This window comes from Homarus americanus, unplaced genomic scaffold (genome assembly GCF_018991925.1).
Source record: "Homarus americanus isolate GMGI-L3 unplaced genomic scaffold, GMGI_Hamer_2.0 scaffold46973, whole genome shotgun sequence".
NCBI classification, from domain to species: Eukaryota; Metazoa; Arthropoda; class Malacostraca; order Decapoda; family Nephropidae; genus Homarus; species Homarus americanus.
In genome coordinates this window covers 1311511-1335330 of record NW_024735516.1, presented here as the reverse complement: position 1 = coordinate 1335330, position 23820 = coordinate 1311511, and the positions used below count along the sequence as shown (strand labels likewise).

At 37.6% G+C, this 23820-nt stretch overlaps 1 protein-coding gene across 5 annotated transcripts in view; it reads right to left on the bottom strand.

Moving 5' to 3' along the window:
- LOC121871265 (pyruvate kinase-like) overlaps positions 1 to 22746 on the bottom strand; it is a 49762-nt gene extending 27016 nt beyond the window's left edge. For 2 of the 5 annotated variants that reach the window (XM_042373483.1, XM_042373485.1), the window contains exons 1-6: positions 17500 to 17644; positions 7511 to 7637; positions 5153 to 5376; positions 3667 to 3853; positions 2765 to 2974; positions 528 to 709 (exon numbers count right to left, since the gene is read on the bottom strand). In XM_042373483.1, coding sequence (XP_042229417.1) covers positions 528 to 709; positions 2765 to 2974; positions 3667 to 3853; positions 5153 to 5376; positions 7511 to 7637; positions 17500 to 17508 — 939 coding nt within the window. In that variant the 5' untranslated portion in view covers positions 17509 to 17644. Of the gene's footprint in view, positions 1 to 527; positions 710 to 2764; positions 2975 to 3666; positions 3854 to 5152; positions 5377 to 7510; positions 7638 to 17499; positions 17645 to 22531 lie in introns of those variants that run through there. The other 3 variants (XM_042373484.1, XM_042373486.1, XM_042373487.1) reach the window with 2 other exon arrangements.
- Between the last annotated feature and the right edge of the window lie 1074 nt (positions 22747 to 23820).

The window sequence follows — 23820 nt, the reverse complement described above, 5'->3', positions numbered from 1 at the left end:
CGAGTTCTTCACCCGCCACCCACCACAGCCGGCCCAAGTCAGTGATAGTGAGGATATGGCCTTATATGGACTTTTGAGGGGTTTGACAAAGAGGCCCTGCAAGCCTCTGTGGTGGATAGTGATACAAGTGATACAGGTGAGGGCCAATAATCTGCCCTCTGCCTCGGAACCAACCCCCCATCCCCGTGTGCCCAGCCATCTTTTCTACTAATGTAAGTGTTAAAAAACCTAATATTATTGATATTTCTCTTAATTATTAATTGTGTGTGCATACCATAATAAAATTAAGAAGTTATTTTTACTACAACGTAGGTATTGTGTCTGAAAAAGTGGAGTTTGGGGGTCGGCCCAGTCTCTATTTCAATTAATCCCATATGTTATGTTGTTCACTTTAAACGGGCCGCCGTGGGTTCAATTGACCGTGTAAAGTGAGGGTTCACTGTATCTGAAAATGAAGGCCCGTACCAACTGTCTACCTTCTATCTCGTCATAAATCATGAAATATAACTTTGGCTTTCAAAAATTACCTTGTTGCACTTGGCTAGCATCTGCTTTTGTGCTATGAAGACCTTCTCAGCAGGAATTTCTATACCCAAATCGCCACGGGCAATCATGATGCCATCTCCTTCTTCAATAATTTCATCAATGTTCTTACAACCTTGATGATTCTCAATCTTGCTTATGATCAAGATGTTCTTTCCTTCCTCTCCTGTAAGAGAAACGCAAATCATTTCAGCTAATACAGTACCGGGTAATGACCAATGGTATGAATTACAAACTTGCTCATCTCCAGGTCACTTTAAACATTGAAATATTATAAACTTTTATGTACGGTACTAAGTATACATAATGTCTAGACACTTCAAAACAGGAAAAAATTTTATGAAAAATTAAATAGAAATGTTATACCGTACGGTGCAGTTATTCGCGGATGACACCCTAGATGTACCCAAGAATGTCTGTGGGTAGTTATAAAGTTGCCAGCATTTTAGTGGCTGGGACAGGGAGCCGTTCGTTCTAGAGATAGTAATTTCCTTTACCTGTACAGTATTGTAAATGTGGGTGTAGACACACACACACAAAACACATACAAATTGGAAAACCCTCACAAATACCTATAATCAGAAACAAATTTAATAAAAATGTGACAGTCTACCCTCTAGTCAGGCTCTATTACAGAACTTTATTAATAGAGCACAGGCTTGAGTAGAATGTCACATTTTTAATAAATTTGTTTGATTATTTGTGAGGATTTTCCAATTATTATTTATTTGTACGTGTTTTGTGTGTGTGTCTACACACATACAATACTACAGGAAAATAAATAATTTTACTTAGGGTAAACACGAAGGGAATATACATTTCTTTGTACACAAGTAAAAATGTAAACCCCCCGTCCGCAAATGTTATTCGCGGATTTGGCAATTCGCGGCCATTTTGAGAACCTAACTCCCGCGAATTTGGGGCCCCCCATGTATATAGTACAGTACCTAATTTGAAGGTTTTCTCCTGCGCACCTCAAATAATACACTGTACAGTAAGCTCTAGTGTTTCGCAAGTAATAAAGACTGGAAAAATTGCGCCAAATTCAAATTCGCCAAATGCAAATACATAAACTAATGGGAAAAATAACAATATAGACTGGCCACTCTACATCAACCTCCAATTTTCCCATTTATAACCTCCAAATGATACAAATTCTGCCTTTATTGACCTGATTGTGCTTCCCAGAAACTAGTTTTTAGGCCTTCCTCAAGTAACTTAATCACACGCTGCTTATCCTGCATCGAGTACTTGGCAAACGTAACTCCCTTATGATAGTCCTGCTTCTCCTTTTCCTTATTTGGCTGCTTAGGTGGGTCTGTCCCACCTGCACCAGTAGGACTCCCAGTAGAAGTAGAGGCCATTATCTTGACTCAACAGGTGGTAGCACCATCCAAAAAAGCACACAATAGCAGCCCGGGCAGTTGCTAGAATGGCAGGGGCTACAACACGATAGTTGCATTCTTGTAAACCTCTTATGTTCACCACCAGCAATTCGATCACCAGAACGCTTCTTGGAAACATTCTTCTTACCTTGTCTTTCCATATTCATCGCTAACACAAAAAAATTGGAGAAAACAAAAATCATGGAGCAATCAACAGAAACCGCAAGATTCAACTGATCACGTGATGTAAACCGTTATTAGTCCTCACTGCGAAAGTCTTTTTACTTATTCTTTTCACACAGTATTTATGGATAACAGCTAAATTTTCACAAAAATAAAAAGGAACAAAATTTACAGAGTACCCCTCAAAAAACACTTCACAAACAAAAGACAAGAATCAATTGAACATGTGATGTCGAACGTAAACTGTAAACATTGCATAACCCCGCACCACGCTTAAAACGTTGAGGATGGAATCGGGCGATAGCCAACATTCGTATGCAAAAGTTCGCGTTTTACAAACAGCGTTCCCCCCTTCATCAATCGCGTTACAATAAATTCCCATTGACAAAAAACGCGTTGTAGCAGAATTGACTAACTGGTATGAGGGCTGTGATGTCATTCAAGATGGTGGCCAGCATTCAGCTTACTGGATCTCGTGAAACTCACGATATTTTACACCAAATATAAGACTTGGTTACATTAGGTAGTGCTTGCAAAATTAAAAAATGCAAAATATGAGAGCTTACTGTAGTTCTCATCTGCCATGAAACTTAAAGGTCTTAAATAGCACTAATTATAAAACAGCACTAATAATAATTAAAACAAAAACATACCCAAGACATTTCTGATCTCCCTCACTCCTGCAGCATTACGGATGAAGGAAGCAAATACCATGTCTACGTCCATCTTAACACCCAGCAACAGATCACTCTTGTCCTTCTCTGACACTGCTGGCAAATCCACTGGAACTCCTGGCAGGTTTACACCTTTCTTGCTTCCCAGCATACCTCCATTCTCAACTTCACATACGATGAAGTTGTCACCTTTTGTAATATAGAGAAATGGGGGTCATATATTAGTCTGATAATGCAGAATTAAGTGCTACTGAAAATAAATTTTTGGAAATAAAGCAGTAGATTATGTTTTATACAAGCATAATTTACAGTATGTGACCATTAGTTTTCCCTAAACTCATTTTCTTACTTTCAGAATTAACATCCACTGCTCCCTCTTTGTACTCTGGGAAAATTTTTTCACCTTTCATAACTTAGATGTGAGTGAATCATGAAAATACTTATACATATTTTTTTAAACAGTGGTAATGTATTGTCAAATGGTAGACCCTGTTGCCATATAGCATCATGAAAATTGTGACCAAGACCCAGGTTGCTAATCTGACTTTCTGCCCCATTAACACACAATTGCAGGGTCTCAATTGTTTCTCTTACTATTGACAACACAACATACATATATTGTTTCTCACTTTTGAACTTTTTTATTTTTATTATTATTAATATATTATATATATAATATATATATATATATATATATATATATATATATATATATATATATATATATATATATATATATATATATATATATATATATATATATATATATATATATATATATATACTGTACTGTATATACAGTATGGCATAGATGAGAATACCCCCCTGCACTATGGTAGAGAAAGGGTAAAAATAAATTAACAAATTGCTCTATTACAAACCTATTTCTTTGGCAATGAGAGAGATGAGCCCATCATCAATGAAGATACGGTTCTTTGGCTTGACAACTTTGGTGATGTTGACATAATCAAGGTATATGCAGTCTACTGAACACTTCTCATACCATTCCTTATCAGTTGTCAACTTCACCTGAGCACCAATCTTTAACTCAATTTCAGCACTTGCTCCCTGTAAATAAATGAACATCAAACATAAATTCTCATATCAATCTTTGCACGCACACGCACGCACACACACACTAAAAAGCTAGTGGTTCTTTTCTTCTTTGAGACTAATGGCATATATTAATAAATCTGCCAAAAACTACCGAAATGATTCAAATCAGATATCAGTGATAACTTATTTGAATCATTTTAGCTGTAGCTGGAAGAAAAATCATGTTTCATAAACTGGTCAAATAATTTTTCTTAAATCTGAATTATAATTATTATAACTTACCATAATAATAATTCAGATTAAAGAAAAATTTACCATTTTATGAAACATGATTCTTCGTTACCGCTACAGTACTATGATAAACAATCCCTATTGTTATCCTGAGCTTAAAATTAACAAGAAATACATTTGCCCATTTGTTAATCTTATGTTCGACACCTCACTCCAGGGAGCTTCCACCATAGAGGGGTTACCACAACACAAGTGCCTCCATGCAGCAGTTCACTACATACCTACTTTGCCTTCTCTATTCCCCTGTTCTCTCCTGTACATATTGTTCTGCCTTTCCTTCCCCCACAATATAGGTGATCAACCAAGACACCTGGCTACACTGCCCCTATACACCCTCCTTATGTTCCTCTCCAGCTGCATCCTTCTCACCTTTCCCATTTACAGCCTCTGCCATTCCAATATCCAACACACCTCACTATTTTCCACCCCCTCTAATCTGCTAATCCCACATCCATGCCTTCAAGCAATCCATCTCTGTAGCTTGAATTTTACACCATTCTGCCCCATTCCATGTCTTATGTTTTATTGTCCTAAGATACAGAAAGACATTTTATATGGTCTGTAAGTTCCTTCTTTACCTTCATGCTTACACTCCTACCTTTGATACTTCCTACTGTACCTTCCCGCTCAATTTGTTAATCTATTAACCCTTAAATGGTGGCCAGCATTGGTGGTAGTTAGCTGTAGGGATAGCAGCCAGCATCTGTAGAAGTTGTGTTCCCTACATTCCAATTTTGAGCATATAGAAAAGGAGTATGAATCCTTAGACCCACTTAAGAGTTAACTACATCCCGTTCTAAACAAAGCATCAAGAAAAAGCTCAAAAAGACTCGTAAGAAGACACACAAGAGTACAATATCATAAAAAAACCTTCAGTGGAAATTATGTAGTCCAGAAGTTAGCTCATGTTGCACATACATAATTATCAGCCACCAAGTAACATTTAACAACTTTTATTGTCATTAAAAAAAAGAATAAGTGAACATTATTTAACTTCCAAAATTTATAATAGATACTTACACCTTCCAACAGACCAGTGCGAATTTCTGGCCCCTTTGTGTCGAGAGCAATTGCTACAGGATAGGAATAACCTATTTTCTTTGAGTAATTTTCAGCAGCTATACGGACATTATTCATAGTCTCAGAATGGTACTCGTGAGTGCCGTGTGAGAAATTCATGCGTGCGATGTTCATACCAGCTTCCATCATTTGCTCTAGCATTTCCACTGACCGGGAAACAGGACCTGTAATTTCAGAATAATTAGGACTCATTTATTCTACTAAAGAGATCTCTGTAGAAAGATACTAGTTTCAAATGTGCAAGTTTTAAACTCATACTTCAGCATAATCTACAGAAACTTACATTATATAAACATTGTATGTTTTAAATAATACATTACTAGCATAATAAAACACTTGAGTCTTTAACATAGCAAACACTCAAGACAAAATCTAAAAACTGACATGCGTATTTAACACTGGCCATAGAACACCCTATTTATGTGTGTCTTAACATAAGAGAAAATACTAGTATTCTGTAAGGTCAGAGCTGAGGCAAAACATCTCTGTTGTACAGTGGGTGAACAAGATCTAAAGGAGTTCACCTGGTTTGAGTGCTTTAAAACACTCAATGTCAATACTGTACATAATACACTACAATATTATTTACTAAGTGTTGAAGACAGTTGTGGTAAACACTAACCTTCTTGAGCAATTGACAGCAGAGATGCATAAGAGAAGGAGAGCATTGGTAACACTGATCAGAGGGAGGGCGAGGATGGTTAGCTGTTCGAGCTTTGTAAACAAGGACCGGGAATTTGATAAAATGCAATAGCTCATCTAGGGTTGGGTCTGATTTTTTTTTTTCGGGAAAATTTTTTATTTTATGACAATACAGTACAGTATATTATTAACCAGGCACCAAATGAACATAAATAATACGAGAATCATGGTGGAACTGTTGTGTAAACGGGGTCAAGATGGGAGTTATCCAGCCACTCACCCACCCTACCTCCCGTCTATCCTACACACAATTCACTTCCCACTCTTAAATTTTCGTATTTTACACCTAATATTTTTTCTAGGTCGCATTAGAGCATTGAAATGACTTTTCCCACAACTTTTATACTGTATTTTCTCATATGTAACAATGACACATGTACAACCTTCTTACAACTAACTAGTGCTCTTGTGTTATGGTTATATCTAGACTCAATATTCTCCCACACTCAATATACCCCAACACCATTTTTTTTTCTTATTTAATATCATTACATTACTGTACAGTATACAATATTTTCTTTATTCATAAGGCACACTAGCACACTGAAATGATATTTTCACAAATTCTGTGGTTACTTGCACATAATGGCATTAGTGCTCAGTCCTGTGAAAGGTACCTGGCATATTATTGCATGGTAGAATCTTAACACCAGTAGGGTACTCTTATTACTTATTATGGTTATTTTTACATTATATTACAGTACTGGGGTCCCCGACTTACAAACTCCAGCCGGTACAAACGTGATTAAGCTTTAAATTTACTGTAATTTATTTATCTGATGATTTTTTTACTTTAATTTACAGTATTTTGTCATGCTATTTCTTCTTTTCTCCTAAATTAAGTGATTTTAGATGTATATAAGGACTTAGGCTATGATATAGTAGGATTTTAAACATTGTTTTCGAAGTACGGTATGCACATAGCATGTGTTTCGACTTATGTACATTTCCGACTTAAGAACGTCCTCAGGAACGGAACCCCTTCGTAACCCGGGGACCCCGCTGTATGTGCTTTTAACACTATTTATAAGTTGTATCCTGGAAGAGAGATTTTTAGTAAACAATGGATGATGCAGATAATGCTTATGTGAAACAATTGACGTACAGTATTGTATAATGAAAATTTCTTCCTACATTAGCTAGCAATGTATATGTGAAATGAATTACACCAGTATAAAATTTAGCGTGGACCCCTTGTATACACTTGGATGCAATTCACAACATATTGTTACAAAAGAGAACCCAAAGACCAAACTGAACAAACTTATTATAACGAACATTCTTATAACTTCCTGTAAATTTAATAAGTAGATTAAGAATAATCCTGGCAAATTCTGATAGAAATATAAAAGTAGATGGATAGAGGACAGATGAAGCATCCAGGCCATCCTATACAGTACTGACTTTGCCCTTCAACCATGAGCTACAGGTATTATTAAACTCAAGAAGGGGATGGGATATAACATCACAGATTTTCAATAAAGAGCACAAGAACAGTCCTGTTTAGCTTAATGAAACTACACAAATCTTACATATCATATAGGTACAGTATTTTCGTTTGTTAACAAATGCCATCAAGTATAGAAAATACCATACCAATGGTACAAATAATGCTGGAGAGCCGCTGGGAGAAGGGGCGAGAGTCAATGTCCAGGGCACACATGTGGTCAACCTGTGTATTGGCATTGGCTGCATCAAGCTGCATTGGTGGTACCTTCGACATCTGCAATGTAAATAAGGAATGATTAGGCTCCTTGGCAATTTGTGTAATTAACTACAGTAGTTTCATAAAAACACTTATAACACAGAAGAGAAATTGTGCCTAAAAGCAAAATTTGTTTAGATAGATATCTTATTCCCATTAGATATTCCACTAAGGGGAGGCCACATGGACTTCTCCCAAAACATTTCAGTCTAATGAAAATATAGGGGGTGGAAAGAAACCAAGGAGACAGCAGGAGCTGTTTATTAGTCTGATGTTTCTACCACACAGGGTCGTCTTCAGAGTAAATTACAGAAGATGAGGATGTGACCTTATATACAACTCAAGACACTCACCTTGCAGTGAAGCCTTATCTGAGTTTGAAACAGATACATACATGTACCTCTCACTTTTATCAATGATATTTACATTATTCTCCCTTTTCCTTCTTAGTATGCAGAAGGCTTTATTCCTAAGTTTTATCAGCAGTCCCTGAGGGTAACACACTTTCTTGAATGAGCCAATTATATTTATTTTCTATTTTTGTATTTTTTTTACGAGGATTAGCCCACCAGCGCACAGTTCACTGACCTACATTGGGGCCTAGGGGGCGATAATAATAATAATAATAATAATAATAATAATAATAATAATAATAATAGTAATAATAATAATAATAGTAATAATAATAGTAATAATAATAATAATAATAATAATAATAATAAAGAAAAAAAAATGAAAAAAAATCAAGAGTGGGAAACAATATTTGTATGTTGTGCAATTGTGTGTAAATGAGGCAGAAACTCAGATCAGTAGCCTGGGACTTGGTTACAATTTTCGTGATGCCATATGGCAGCAGGGTCTACCATTAGACAATACATTATGCTTCCTTCTCTAAGAATTCCTTACTGCATATCCTACATGCCCTTAAGAAAAATTTTATCACTACTATTGATTTCGTTGTTTCACTGTGGGCCAAAAGGTAGTGGATGAAATCATCTTTGATTATAGGCTCATGGTAGACTGAATATTTTAAACAATTAATTTGGAGAACAATAGCCAAATTGGTAGGATGCCATGATTATACATAAGGGGATAAGAAAGGCCATAGAAGCAGCATATATTTGTGGAAATGAAGTAACAAACAACAGGGAAGATCTTAGGTGCTGGTCAGTGAATGCCACAGACCTAGCATTGATGCCACCCAGTAAGGTAGACAGTATGGGGTCAGTAAATGGCAGTCAATCAGTCTGCAACATGACAAGGCATCCTGAGAGGCAAGATGCACCAGTGGTATACGAGTATAAATCTCCGACTTCCTCCACTTGATATATTCTCTCTAAAGATGGGTTCTGTGAAGCCCAAAACATTAGAGAAATAAAGAAACTTAATTCTTTCCTGTGTTTCCCTCCCACCCATCAAATCCACCTGTCGTCATGGATCGATCACAACCATAAGATATATTCACAGCGTGACTGTGCAGTTCTTAAATTAATATATGTACAGTAATGTGTTAAATTGAATGTTTACCACCATGTACTTTTTCATACTATAGTACTGTTCACAACTACCTATGTGGTCTGAAAATGCCTCAGTTCTAGTTACATAGTGACTGAGTACAGGTTTAATTATAATAATCAGTGGAAAGGTGAGAAAAGCTCTTAAAGACACCTCCATCGTCAATATTTACAAGAACAAGGGAGACCGGTCAGACTGTGCCAATTACACCGGGATCTCGCTGCTGTCCGTAGGTGGCAAGATTATCGCCCGAGTCCTAAACAGACTTCTTCCTAAGGCGGAAAACTTCCTCCCAGAATCTCAATGTGGCTTTAGACCATCACTTGGCACCACTGACAATCTTTCCTGCCCGCCAGATACAGGAAAAGTGCAGAGAACAGCGTCGTAACCTGTATATGGCTTTCATCGACCTAGCCAAGGCCTTCAACTCGGTCAACAGAGAAGCCCTCTGGTGGACCCTCGGCCGTTTTGGCTGCCCACCAAAATTCATCGCCATTGTGAGGCAAATCCATGATAGCATGAACGGCAGTGTCCATCCAAACGGTTAAACAAGGGAGTGTACTGGCACCAACTCTCCCACCTGTCCGCCACCACAGACATCGATGAAGAGATTCAACATTGGATCAGACATGCATCTCAAGCCTTTGGCAGACTCCACAACCGTGTCTTCAGTTGTAGGGAGCTGAAATTATCTACAAAGTTACACGTATATCAAGCAGTGGTCCTCCCCACCCTGCTAAATGGCAGCGAGACATGGGTCACATACAGGAGGCACCTCAAGGCACTTGAAAACTTTCACCAACATAGTCTACGCTCCATCCTCCAAGTTCGCTGGGAAGACGAGAACAAATGCCAGTACCATATTCTTGCTGATACCAACTGTAGGAGCATCGAAGCTACCATTATCCATGAACAACTACGCTGGAATGGCCAGGTTACCCGCACGGACGACAGTAGACTGCCAAAGCAGCTATTTTACAGTAACCTAACGAATAGTAAACGTAACGCTGGCAGGCAACTGAAAAGGTATAAGGATAGTCTTAAGACAAACCTGAAAAAGTGCCAAGTCAACTCCCTCACCTGGGAGACTATTACTCCACACCCTAACGCTTGGATGAGTACCATACAAAAAGGTGTCAATACCTTCAAGTTAGCCCAATTGCAAAACGAGGCAGACAAGAGCCAACACCGGAAAGACGGTGCCACCTCCCCTCCCGCACTAGATTTAGCCCCCACATGTGCAACATCTGTGAACGACCCTATTGGTCCCGTATTGGCCTCTTTAGTCACCACAGAACTCGCCAACAAAGGTGACATCCCTAATAACTCGTACCATTTTATCATAGCTGGATGATCGTCTTACTCAATTCTGGGTGACAGCAAAGTAGTAGTAGTGCTTGGTATATATTTTTATATACTGTACTACGGTACTTCATATTATTCTTATAATTTTTTGGGGGGTTGCATACCAGTAGAGATTAGCTGCTTGTGGTTGATGTCTCAGTGTGGAGAGTGGCTGCATGCTTTTGACAATCTTTTGGTAACACTGATCAGCATGTGAATATGTGCTTCTTCAAAATGTTTTCCAAGTTCATTTCAATTACTGTACAATACTTCTATTTCCCCAAGGGTCTTTCATCATAAGGCACTCTTGTCACCTGTAGCTCACTTTGCACTCATGATTGTAAGGGGTACTGCAAGTAAATCATGAAACAGCAAAGTTTACCAAGTCAATATGACGTGCTTATGAGGTGAATGGTGGCTGGGGTAAATTTAGGTACCTGTACTGTACAGAACTGAACTAAAGTGGAAAGTCTGAAGTTGTGAAGAAACTTTGTCCAGGAAATCCAGAACATGTTCATCTATTTTGGGGAAAAGTTTTCCCCTACTCAATGAAGTGTAGAAATGAAAGTCTTGTGTGTATGCATAATAACAGAAGAATATCAGCACAGTCTGTATTGGTAGTTGTCGGAGTAGAATATCTATGCTGATTGTGGTTGGTCTAGCATCGTTGGTTTAGAAAAAGTCTACAAGTGCACTTGATAAGCTCTCCCTCCCTGATAAAGCATGATTATCACCAACCACTAACACCATTACCAGCCTCATACATTTAAACTAATTTTACAGTTAATTTTGCTTAGGTATTCTGCACATCAAAATTTGGTAATATATTTCATTTAGATTCACTTCTTTTTGTGGCTGTTGATGGAAAACTCACAAAATTGTGGCAATGACATTCTCTCACACTAGCTAACACTACCACTTCCTACCAAATACAGTTTTTTGTTTAATTACTTTATTTATATACTGTACTATTCTTGTACTTATCATTTTTATTGTGATAATTATTTTGTTTGGGCATGCTTTAATATTGTAGCTAAAAACCAAGCTGGAATTACTGTAAACACATATATGTTTGCAAGTTACAGGTACTGTACAGTACTATAATGTGTGTACTGGTGTACGTTAAGATGCACACCATTGGTACAGGATGAATGAAGTTTAATTAAACAATACACTAATACCAATTTGGTTATTTCCTCTCAGACAACATGAGTAGAAAATTTAATTAAAATGAGGTCAGTTCATTTTCTTTAAAAGAACAAACAATAAAAGGACTGTATGTATAAATTGAATTTGTATACCCTTAAACACAGATTGTTCAGTTAAATTATCATTTATTGGCTCTTGTTAAGCAGAACTTCACTGTACCTTTGTCTCACTAAAACCCTCACATCTTCTGTATTTCTATCCTCCTAAACACTTCTATTACTGTAGTTTCTATTCCTTCCCCACCTTCATGAAATCACCTCAAATTCCATGCTCATCAGTTAGTTCAAAGGTTCATTATACTGTAGTTGGTTCACCTTAGTTTTTATTACCGTAATATGTTCCTTGTTACCCTCTTGCTGTAGCCTGGAGACATAGGATCCTAGCTGCTGATAATCATGAAAACCCTATAGCACTTCAGTTGTTTAACCCATTCAGTGCTTTCCACACTTAGGATTTTATTCTGGCAACAGTCAAGACGATTTCATTTAGCTTTGAGAAAACATCCAGCACTGAGAGGGTTAATAAACCAAATATAACAGGCAAGACTCGATGCACCATAAACAAATCTTTAGTAATCATTCATATGCTTACTGCCACCAATTTGACTTATTTAAGTGCTGTATACTGTATGCAGTTAGCCAGCAAACAACAAAAGCACACACAAAACATGTTCTCACTCGAAAGGGGAGAGGAGTGATGGTTGTAAAATTCTCTTCTAAAGATGGAGAGGGGTCATGATGTGGCGCCGAGACACAGTGACCCATAGCTTCACTAAATGGTGCCTGCTGACCATTACACAAATTGAAAGTAGTTCATGTTAACAATCAAACCTCTTGGTGTAGTAGGGAGAGGATGACTAATGGAGTCCGAGTAAAGATTTGTGAATCTTCAGCCATAGAAAGTTCATAAACTCAATATTCACCTTCATAGCACCAGTACAGCTGAGCAGCAGATCAAGGGGAAGAAACCTGGGTTTGGGTCATTTCTATATTCCTGTCTTACCCTAAACAGAGAAATGGGGTAAAAAAAATCCAGCTTTATGGTCTAGGAGACAAACAGATGCACCACGTGACATAGCATGCCATGGCCTGGATGGCATGCAGTGCTCAACAGTCAAATTCTAATCCACATTAATCTGGTGGTTTCAGGGATCAGTGGAGATAAGTAGATCACTCTCAACTCAGCAATTCATTCAAGTGAATCTCACTCTGACCATGTAGGGAGATGATGAACCAACCCCCAAACAACTGTCATTTAGGACATTGACAACTCATGTTTTTCACTGGTCTCCTTCACCATTACGGTACGTAGGATTTCATATTACAATACATCACAACAGACCTGTGTACTGAACTTAAAACAAATTCTTGGAAAAGGGGAAGATGTGATCACAAGTTCAAGAAATATCTGTAAAGCATCTAAAATGAGAAAGTAGCCAATAAATTACCTTATACTTCATAAAGCCACACAGCAGGGAAATGCATCATCTTCTATTGCATCTCAAAATAATTTAAGAAAAATCAATCATGTCTAATTCAAGAGTTGGCTTCTTTATTAGCTGCCACTCCTCTAATATTACTTCACCCCTTCACTATGAGGATACCAATTTTAATATTTTATTTGGCTAAAGCCACACTATTTTATTCAGCTCAAAGGGGAATACCCATATACAAAGTGTTAACTTCTCCCTGGCCAACTCCTAAGTCTGACACATGAACACTACAAAGAATTTGTTCTGGATAAAGACAGAGCTCTGTATCAATATCTGATTCTTGATACCCTGTTCGTTCTTCAACAAGCTCATCACTAATTACCGAAAGTCTAGTACCAATAGACCATGGTAAATACAATCAGGCCAAGAATCTGGGCCTTTTAATTAAATCCTGCCCATTGGGTATTGGTAACTACAGATAGTATACTTGCAACAGGAACAATCTTCAGAAGACATGAAATTTAAAACTGAACCAGTCACAATTACAAAATCTTAAAGACCACCACCAAAATTTATTAGCAAATTGAGGGGCAGGAAATACATTTGTGAGTTGTTTATGTCTGCATAAGGGCGACATCACAAAAATTCTATACTGTTCAGCAATAACCAAAAGACAGGATTCACATCAGGCAAATTCATCATTTGTAAAAACAAATTACAAAACATGTGATTTTTTTATGGGTAAGAGGAGCTTGCTTTTATAATCTTACAATGCCTCTAGCAACAATTTTGAAGGCAAGCTCGAACTCTGCATGCTTCCCTGTTGGGCGCTGTAAATGCTTTGGCTTACACAGGACGCAAGCGGATGCCCAATAAACTACAGACCCCTCATGGGACAAATCTTAATCTAACCATCATCCTTGTACAGAGTTCAGGACTAAGGTACATGGGTGGACAATTTAAATCAGTTACAATGTTTCTCATGTGACTAATCACTCTGCAGATCCATAACAGACAGGAACAAGCATATTCAACAGACCATGAGAACAATGATGTGAGGAGAAGCACCTTGAGGAAGTTTATGATTTTCTCTCTAAAGCTGAAGAAATATGGATAGCATGATGGATTAAAGAAGCTTTCTTAGCCAACTGACAACTCCTGGCTCACAATTCAGCCACTCCACATATTTAGTTCCATATCCACCTGCATCAGATGGTATGGCTGACACAAAACTGGTTGTCAACACAGTCAGCTGGTTTGATGATCACTAGATATCACCAAGTGAAAGTATGAGGCGGTTTCTCAGAATCACTCCTACCTGAAATCCTGTACCAGCCATAAAAACATTTAACTGTACAGAACTTCTTCATAAATATATGAAGAATAAAGAAGGAAATTCCACTACACGCTAAAAGTATCTTCTCACACCCACAGTCTACCAACACAGCACAGTAATCAATATGACCCACCTCAGGAATGTCACTAACACTACACCTCAAACTCCTCCAAGCCCTCTAGTTTCACACTGATATTAACTATTAGTCTCACTAATTTCACACTGCTATTAATTATTAGTCTCTGACATTACCATAACTATTAGTCTCACTGGTATTAACTATGTCTCACACAGATATTAACTATTAGTCACACTGATATTACAGCAACTATTAGTCTCACACTGGTCAACTATTAGTCTCACATTGATATTAACTACTTGTCTCACTGATATTAACTATTAGTCTCACTGGTATTAAGTCTGATATCTTATTATTTTATCTTATCAATATAATTTTCAGCTTTAGTTTACACATGACTAATTTTATATTTACTTTAACTCATTCACTCACCCTTCCTCCCTCCAACCTCACTCACTCATCCATCCATCCTCTTTCCAAGCTCACTCACTCACCCACCCACCCTCCCTCCACCGCATAAATCTAACATCTCCCTCGACCAGATACAGTACTGTACAGTATATCCAATTCTCCTTTTATCATACAAGTTCAACACTCTTCCCTCCACAACTTAAAACTCACCATTCTTTAAATCAATCAGTCCCTCCTTCACCTAACCCATTAAGGGCATGTGCCTTTAATTTTGAAAATGCACAGTTATCAAGAAAAGCATGAAAATTGGAAAGCAGCACAGATTTTAATTGCTCCTTTAGCAATGGATCACATTGCAGGTCAATAAGCTTAAGTGAAAATCAACTCTGGCTTCATCAATATCAAATGAAGAGGAAGTGGTAACCAAGGATATGTAATTTTCAATCAGTTTGAAATTGGTGAGTAAATCTGGTACGATACTGAAAGTCATGTAAAATAAAGAATAATTTTGGGGGAAGTTTGTCACAACAGAACTGCAATCTGCTAAATGGTTACAAAATGGGCTACAGGTACCAGTAATTGCTTCTTTCCTTCCTGATGGGATAAAAAAAAGTTACTTTATCATAAATGCCCTGATATTGTAATTGTAATACTGTACTGTACAGGTATAACTCTTGAACTAAAGATCCTGTTCCTCAAAGTTCTGAATTCAATTTACTGTATTCATGTGGCCCAGGATGTGAATAGAAAATGCAAAATCAGAAAGCCAAGTCACATCATTCAGCTAAGGGATATCCAAAACTTTTTTGTTTGGTGTCCAAAAACAAATCAATCTCTGTTCCCACACTCTTTTCAGGACCTTTGCCAAACTGAGCCATACTATCTTCATGTAAAACTGTACTGTAAAGAACACCCAAGTTTCAAATTCATTAAGCAGGGTTACAAAATGACTGGTTTAAATCCTCCTTCTCAAATGTAATGTACGGTAGTTGATCACTTTTGCACGTGTCCACAACATTCAATAGGTTTAGATAATTTACAGAGGACTTCATGGTGGATGATGCTGTGTAGAAAAACATTATTCTGTTCAGTTTTTGTTTCTTTGACTTTTTTTTTGCCAACCCAACATTTTTACCCATCAGATTTTGAATTCCATCGGTGGTCAACCTTCATTATTTACTGCTTCCAATAAATCTTCTCCAGTTGCTGCATCTTTCATTGATTTCAATGATGTCAGTTCTTCTGTGAGCTCAAAATTCTTGGATACACTGTACCTTGAACACAGTAATGATGATTGACTGGGTTGTGTCTGACATCACATCTCACAGTGAATACTAGTGAAATCACACACGAATGCAGTCCTTTATATCTTAGACACAGATACTGTACAGGTTCTTACTGATATCTTCGACACATCTCACGATAGTTAACCTTGACAAACTAATTTTCTTGAACTGGTTCTTCTTGTCTGAACATAAAATAGGGGCAGTCTCAATCGTGCATTCCTTTACAAACTCCCTTCAGAGAATTGTTTACTGCTCTTGGTAATTTTGTGTGCCATCATGTAAATGACTGATTATATAATCCTGGGATACACCTTGTTTCGTGAAAATAATTATCTACATTTGAATACAGTACCTGTACAGTAATCATTTCATCAGCCTTTTTGTTTCACCTGAAAAGTTCCAATATTTCCCTGCATGTTTACTCTTAACTCCTTCACAACGCGGACTATGGCATGTCTCAGGTTTTGGCGATCATATTAAGTACACTGAGGTGCTGCTATGACTGCCCAATTCCCAATCCAGTTTAGGACATAAAATTATTTATTTCTGGAATTGGAAAGTTTAAACCTGTACTTTTTCTAAAATTCCTAGACACTTTGGCAGGCTGGTTAAAATCACTTGGAGGGTCAGATGTGGGCCATGGGCCATATTTTTGCCCACCCCTAATGTACAGTAGAGGCTGTCATCAGCATTATAACTAAAGTGCAGTATATCCTGAGTTACGACCCTGTATTAGCCAGTGTCAAGGAATAACCCATGAAGACCAGACAAATTACCAGTTGCATTAACTGACCATTACCCAAGAAATATATGTAATATGTTAACATTCAGGTTCCAAATTACTGTTGGGTTGATCAAGGAAAAGGGCCGAAAGAAACTTGTAATACTGTACAGTACAGAATACTTGGTTAAGAAGTCATTACTATTAAATGAAGAAAATCCCCCTTGAAAGCATTTTGAATTTTTAGAAATTAAACTCGCAATAATACACAATAAATAGACCTCAACAGTGTGCACATAATGGTTTACTGTTAATGAGTACATACTGCCACTACAGTACAAGATTTTCAGCCCAAAGGTTAAGTACTTTCAAAGAAGATGCATTTGAAACATGACCTCGGACAGATAGATTGACTAACAAATGAATAACATGTTTAAGACCCCTTCTAAGCCAAGGAGATAAAATCATCAGTATTTTGAGTAGTTCAGCAAATATTTGGAAGATTAGCTACAAGACCTTAACACAAACATGGATTGTATTAACTAACCTGATCCATCTTGAAGGAAAAGCCGCCAATTCCTATCCTCAATAAAGAGCACGAAGTCCAGGTATGAGCACAAAGTGAGTAGAGACCACAGGACAGACAACTCTCACACCCCTTGCACTGCCCTCTACTGAGGAGAATAAAGTCACCCAAATGCTGCAGAGGACACCAAGCGACCTTGTGAAAGTCAGCCTTAGAGCCTTGCCAAGAACACTTCAATGCAGGAAAGGATGAGACCAACGTCACATACCTTAAACCGTTAAAGACATTTTTTAAAATCTTGTACATTTGCAGTTTATCTGCTATCAATGTAACAAAAACTGCAAGATAATGTGCTTAACTCCCTCTTTAAGTTAACATGGTACAACTGTTGTCTCAGTGAGCAATGGCATAGGTCACAACCTGTGAGAGCATGTAGGTCTTCCCTCCTGGCAATGCGCCACTACTCTTCAATACTGTTTAGACTTCCTTTATAAACTGTTACACAACCTAAATAAAATATATACTGTATACATAAAACACTGATGATACCTAAATAAAATCCCTTAGGTACTCAAATCATATGAAAATTTTAACAAATTATAAATCTTAAGTTGATAAACAAGTACACTGGCAACTGTGTATTTAGGTGCCAAGCCTAACTATAGCATCTCCGGTAAAGATTAAGCAACAACAAATACATTTGGCCTAAGTGCCACTATTATAATATCAGTAGAAGTTTAACGCTGTGTACTAATGGTAATACGTATTGTTCTGAAAACAAATCTCAATCTAAAGGTACTTCACCAGGGCAATAGGATGGAAGTAGAAATACTACAAAAGGGTCTCACTGACACAGAAGTTCTGTACCTAAATAAAAAGTACAGTACTCCATTGTTTTTATGATTTCTTCAATTAAACCATTCATTAAAAGTTTCATGTTATTATAAGATGTGCCAATACTTTTTGTAGTAGCCAACAGATTACTCCAAGAAGACTTGGCATGCGGTCAATTGTCAAGACCAGTGTGGCTTACTATAGCACTTCCTCTTAGCAACATTCCTACCATCACATTCTTCTATGGTTACTTTGGTAAATTTGCATTGTCACACCGTTCACTTTTAGCAAGTAAAAAATATTTTTTTCCAGTGTATTTGTGTGTGTTTAGACCAAATATGACCTTCATTTTTGGCGAAAATTAGCCGGGGGGTTTTTTTGCGATTTTTTTCATTTGAAGTTTTCCGAAAAAAAGTGGGTTAGCGACAAAAAAAACAAGAAAAACAAAAACCTGACCTAACCTAACTGACTCTCACCATATGATGGAATCACCTATTTCTTACCTTATTGGCCTGGTTCTTGTTCGTCGTTGCATTCTGGGATTCTTACACAACGCCACATATGTTGGTCTTTGCGATATTTACATTCAGGCTTGCTCTTAGTACACTTTACTGAGGTTGGAAGAACACCATGCGATCGAAAAAATGCTGTAGTTTCTACGTTTTTTTCCCCAAAACTCGCAACCAGCTCCATATACTTTAAGTGACATACATCGCAGACTTCAATGGTCGGAACTGAACTTGAATTTCAAAATATGACCCAAAATAAAACTCGATTTTGATTGGGCCAAATATACTCTGAATTAATCCCCAAATCATTTTAATTAGTTCCAAAAGCAAAAACGCTTTTGATTGGCCGCGTAGCGTGTATGGAAACGCATGCGCGTGACGATTTATGAAGGAGACACGAGAGACACGCAGTGTTGGGCGAGAGGCAGACGATGATGGCTGGAGGTTAATGGAAGAAAATAGGATTTTTTTTTTTTTTTTACTTTTATCCTCTTCGCCACTGACCAGCTTGTTAGCCGCTTGGGCGATCAGTCACGTCTCTAATTACTTTTCCTTTTCATTTATCTTCTTCACCAAAAGATCGGCTCGCTAGCCGCCCGGGCGATCGGTCACATTTTTGTCACGCACTGTTGGCAAATACTGGGCATGCACCAGCTCCTGAATGTACCTGAACCCGCTCCAGTGTTGGTCAAGTCTTGTCTTGAAAGAGCTCACACTCGGTGCAGTCACAACACTCTCTGGTAGATTGTTCCAAGAGTTTACAACCCTCACTCCGAAAAAGTTTGCCCTCACAGCTTTTTGGACTTGCGGCTTCTTCAATCTTGAGCTGTGACCCCTTGTGGGGCGAGCATCCGCCAGCTCCAAGTAAGGACACTCAACTGAGTAGTGCCCCCTGAGATGCTTATACACCTCAACTAGGTCCCCCCTTGCCCGTCTGTAGTATAAGCTAGGCAAGTTATTATACATTTCCGCCGGTAATGTAATTGATGAAAATTAACTTATAATTAGACGTCTTATTCAAATATGATAATAGATTCGTGGTAGGAATAAACGGTGTGTAAACGCAATAATACCGTTACTTTTTTAATTGAAACAATATTAATAGTATTACCCATAATAATAATTCTGTACTGTAATACAAATAATAATAATAATAAAAGCATATACATAATACAATAAACCCTATCAATAATGGATATTCCCAATAAAAGAATCTTTTTGCCTGGTATAATTAGCAGGTTCAGCCAGTAAGATCCAGTACCTGTATTAGGATCAATGTCCTCTACTGACCAAGTGGTCAGATAGTGCAAGTTGGAATTTGCTAGGATCTGCACACCTGTGTTGACAATGTTCACAAGATGAAATCAAACAACACACTGAGCTTATGTACAGTATGTTTAATGCACTCATATTTCTTCTATGCAAATTTTATTTTTAAAAATTGTTACAGTAACATATTTCATACATTACCGATTCCATTATCAGTTCTGTAGTTTGTTTTACCGCCACACCTCCTGTCGAACACTATACAGTACTGTAGAGTGGTGTTCTTCGCAACTAAAGATCTTTAAAACTATGGTTGCTAACACAATGACCCCCAACGATGGAAAGGGGTGTTTAAAACTTTGTGGGTAACCTATTCACAATGGGGATGCCAATTTTAATATTTTATTTGGCTAACCAGACAATTTTATTCAGTACAGAGGGGAACCCATACACAAGGGGTTAGTAGAGTATCTCCACTAACCCTTCACAATAATTTCACTACACGTGGGACATGGGAGACTGGAGCAGCTGAGATCCCCAACGCTGATCCCTCCTCCTCCTCCTCCTCCTCCTCCTCCCACGATCCGTGCGCTAACTGTCGTGCATTTAATTAATGATGTGGAGACCCATAAATTCATAAGTTTACCCCCACATTTTCCCTCTACTTCAAGGCCCTGGCTACGTTGAACAACTAATATTGTGGGTAATTTTTTCGGTTAAAATACTTGATAAATATAAATTTCCAACAGAAACGCCATAGAATATTGATTTTTTCCCCTTTCACCCCTATATAAAACAATATATAAGTAACGGTTGGCAAATTCTAAATATTAACCGAGTTTTCTTATTGCTGGGGAACCAAATCCTATTGTTTGCTATTTGTTCTGCTATTTGATATGAAAATTCACTTAATGAATGGTTTTCCAGGAACTAACCAATTCGTTAAGCGAGGGATACCTGTACTATTACATGAAAGTAATTGAGGAGAAATTATACAATCAGGCAATTTGTTGAGAGATTGTACCTGGTGGCAATGAGTCTACTTGTCTTCGGGTGAATTTGGTGAGTAAATGAAAGGGTGATTGTAGAAGCATGATGCCACAATGACAGCTCTCACTGTTCAACCAAGTTAGGTTACAATCTTTATACTACATGTAATATATTAAATTTCAATTTCTGACACGTTATTCATACTACTTAGAAGGTAATGCGGTAAATTTGCACTTCCACCTCCCCATGTTAGAAAGTCAAAAATATATTTTTCTAGTGTATTTGTGTTTGTTTAAACCGAATATGACCTTCATTTCCTTCGGAGATTGACCGTTTTTTTTTCAAAAAAATTTTCGTGGGACGTTTTTCGTAAAAAATTAATGGCTAAGCGAATAAAAAATACACAAAACACACTAGAAAAACAAAATCCTAACCTAACTGACTCTCACCATATGATGGAATCACCTATTTCTTACCATAGGTTTAGTTTGGTTTGGTTTTTCAAGTGTGTTTTGTGTATTTTTTATTCGCTTAGCCATTATTTTTTTTTCGAAAAACGTCCCACGAAAAAAAAAAATCGGTAAAAAAACGGTCAATTTCCGACGGAAATGAAGGTCATATTCGGTCTAACCCAACACAAATACACTAGAAAAATATATTTTTTACTTTCTAACAGACGTGGAGGTGGAAGTGCAAATTTGCCGGTAATACACAACTAAAAGTGAACACATAATTCCTAAATAAAATAAGGAAAAACAAAAGACCATTGAAATTCACAAGGTGAAAATGCCTATTCTCAATAATTAAAAGGAACTAATACAATAAAAGCCTCTAGAACAGCTAATTTAGGTGACCTGAAACTGTTAATACAGTAAACACCATTTTTAATACCAATCAATGTGTTATATCACAGATTGGAAGACTTACTGCTACAATGTCTTCACCTTTTACAATCTTTTACTGTATTTATTAACCTGCCTTACAATCTTTAGGTAATTACTAGCTTGTCTTTATAAATTTGCCTCTCAGTACTGACACGACTTATACCCGCTTGGGGTGGCTGTGAGGAGGATGTTATCCAGTGTGACACCATCGACCTCCTCATGTTTTACCAGAGAACAACACTTTCCTCCTGTAATAATACTGCTTGTACAGGGGTACCTAGTGACAGCACTAGGATCCCGCTTCCTCTATCAAGGAATAAACAATTGAAATTGAATTGAATAATACTGCACTTCAAGATGGCCTTCATTAGACCCCGACGTCCCAAAAAGACAGCTCCCGATAAGTAACAACTAACACTCCTGTAATGGCAAGTGACAGGATTACAGCCAGACAGCGCCTACTTTACTTACAGCTGATCATGTCATTTATCTTACCATATACTTTGTACTGTTATAACGTCTTTGATACCAGTTCATGTGATAAGAATGCAATTCGTGTTCAGTACTTACCTTGTTTATTTTAATTTTATTTCAAGTTCAATAAAATGCAGTCGTTAGAAGTGTTGGACCTGTAATGTCAACTTCAATAGGCGTTGACTAAGGTATTACTGCAGCTCTTGTGTCCTGTAATGACTGGTTAGGACTGGTTGTTAAGACTGTCCTTCACCCACTAGTGTCCTTCAGTGATCAGCGGCTACCGGCGGATCCCTGGGCCTGTGACGCAGTACCATGACTCATGACTTGGCAACTCGCCATTAACATGTGTAAAGATAACTTACACGAGTTCATAAGAATATTTTAAAATATTCTTCCTATCTTATATAATATTTTAAGTAATGCAGATTCTTAAGTAAGACCAATGCTACAAGATTAAAAGGTTAAAATACTTTGGGAATATATATCAAGGGTTTCGGACGACGTGATCTTCAGCATTAGTTCAGGACGTGACCGCTGGAGGCGACCATCAGCCCCTAGCCCAGCCCCGGTAAATTCAAATAGCATCTTCCTCTTTTACTTGTCTTCGTATAGCTTCCAAAGATTGATTGATAAATGTTTTTTTTATATTAACTTCATTACACACGATCATATTGACTCAGCACGAACATGGAAAATACTGGTGTGTAAATATTGATCCTATTAAGAAAATATCCCCAAGAATGTCATTAAAATCTTGTTTCCATTGATCTTTTCTTGGGCTATCCAGGATCACTCTATTGTTCAAGGGCCAATTCCATACCGGATGTGTTATCCACAGTGACTACCAAATATCACAGGTATTTCCGGGTGCCAGTGGCTTTTGTAGGATCCTCCATTGTTCTAGAATTCTAGATACGTTGTCTTGTCAACTTCAATTTATCAACCCAAATTACTGTTCTTGATGCCATAGCTTGAGCTGGTAGGCTATTCCATAAGTCTACCACCCTTGGTGTGAAAAAGTATTTCCTATTGCATTCGTCCAGCAAGCTTGAAGTTATTTTCCTGGTGTTAATGGTACATGACATGATAAAAATGGCCTGGGTTCATGTTTTCCACCCCCTTCAAGATTCTGGATGTCTCTGAGATGTGCCCTGTTGTCTTGTCTGATGGATTAGTCCTATGGCCTTCAGTCTACAGTACTTGGAAAATCGAGATGATATCGTTCATAAATCATAATCTTAGTGATGGACCTTTTCTTGGGATACTAAAGTCTTTCTGGAGGTAAGGTTTCCATGCCTGCATACGGTATACAGTAAGAAACTTATTTAAAATAAAATATGCAATGATCCATTAACTCCTGAAGCAGAAGAAACCTCAGTAAG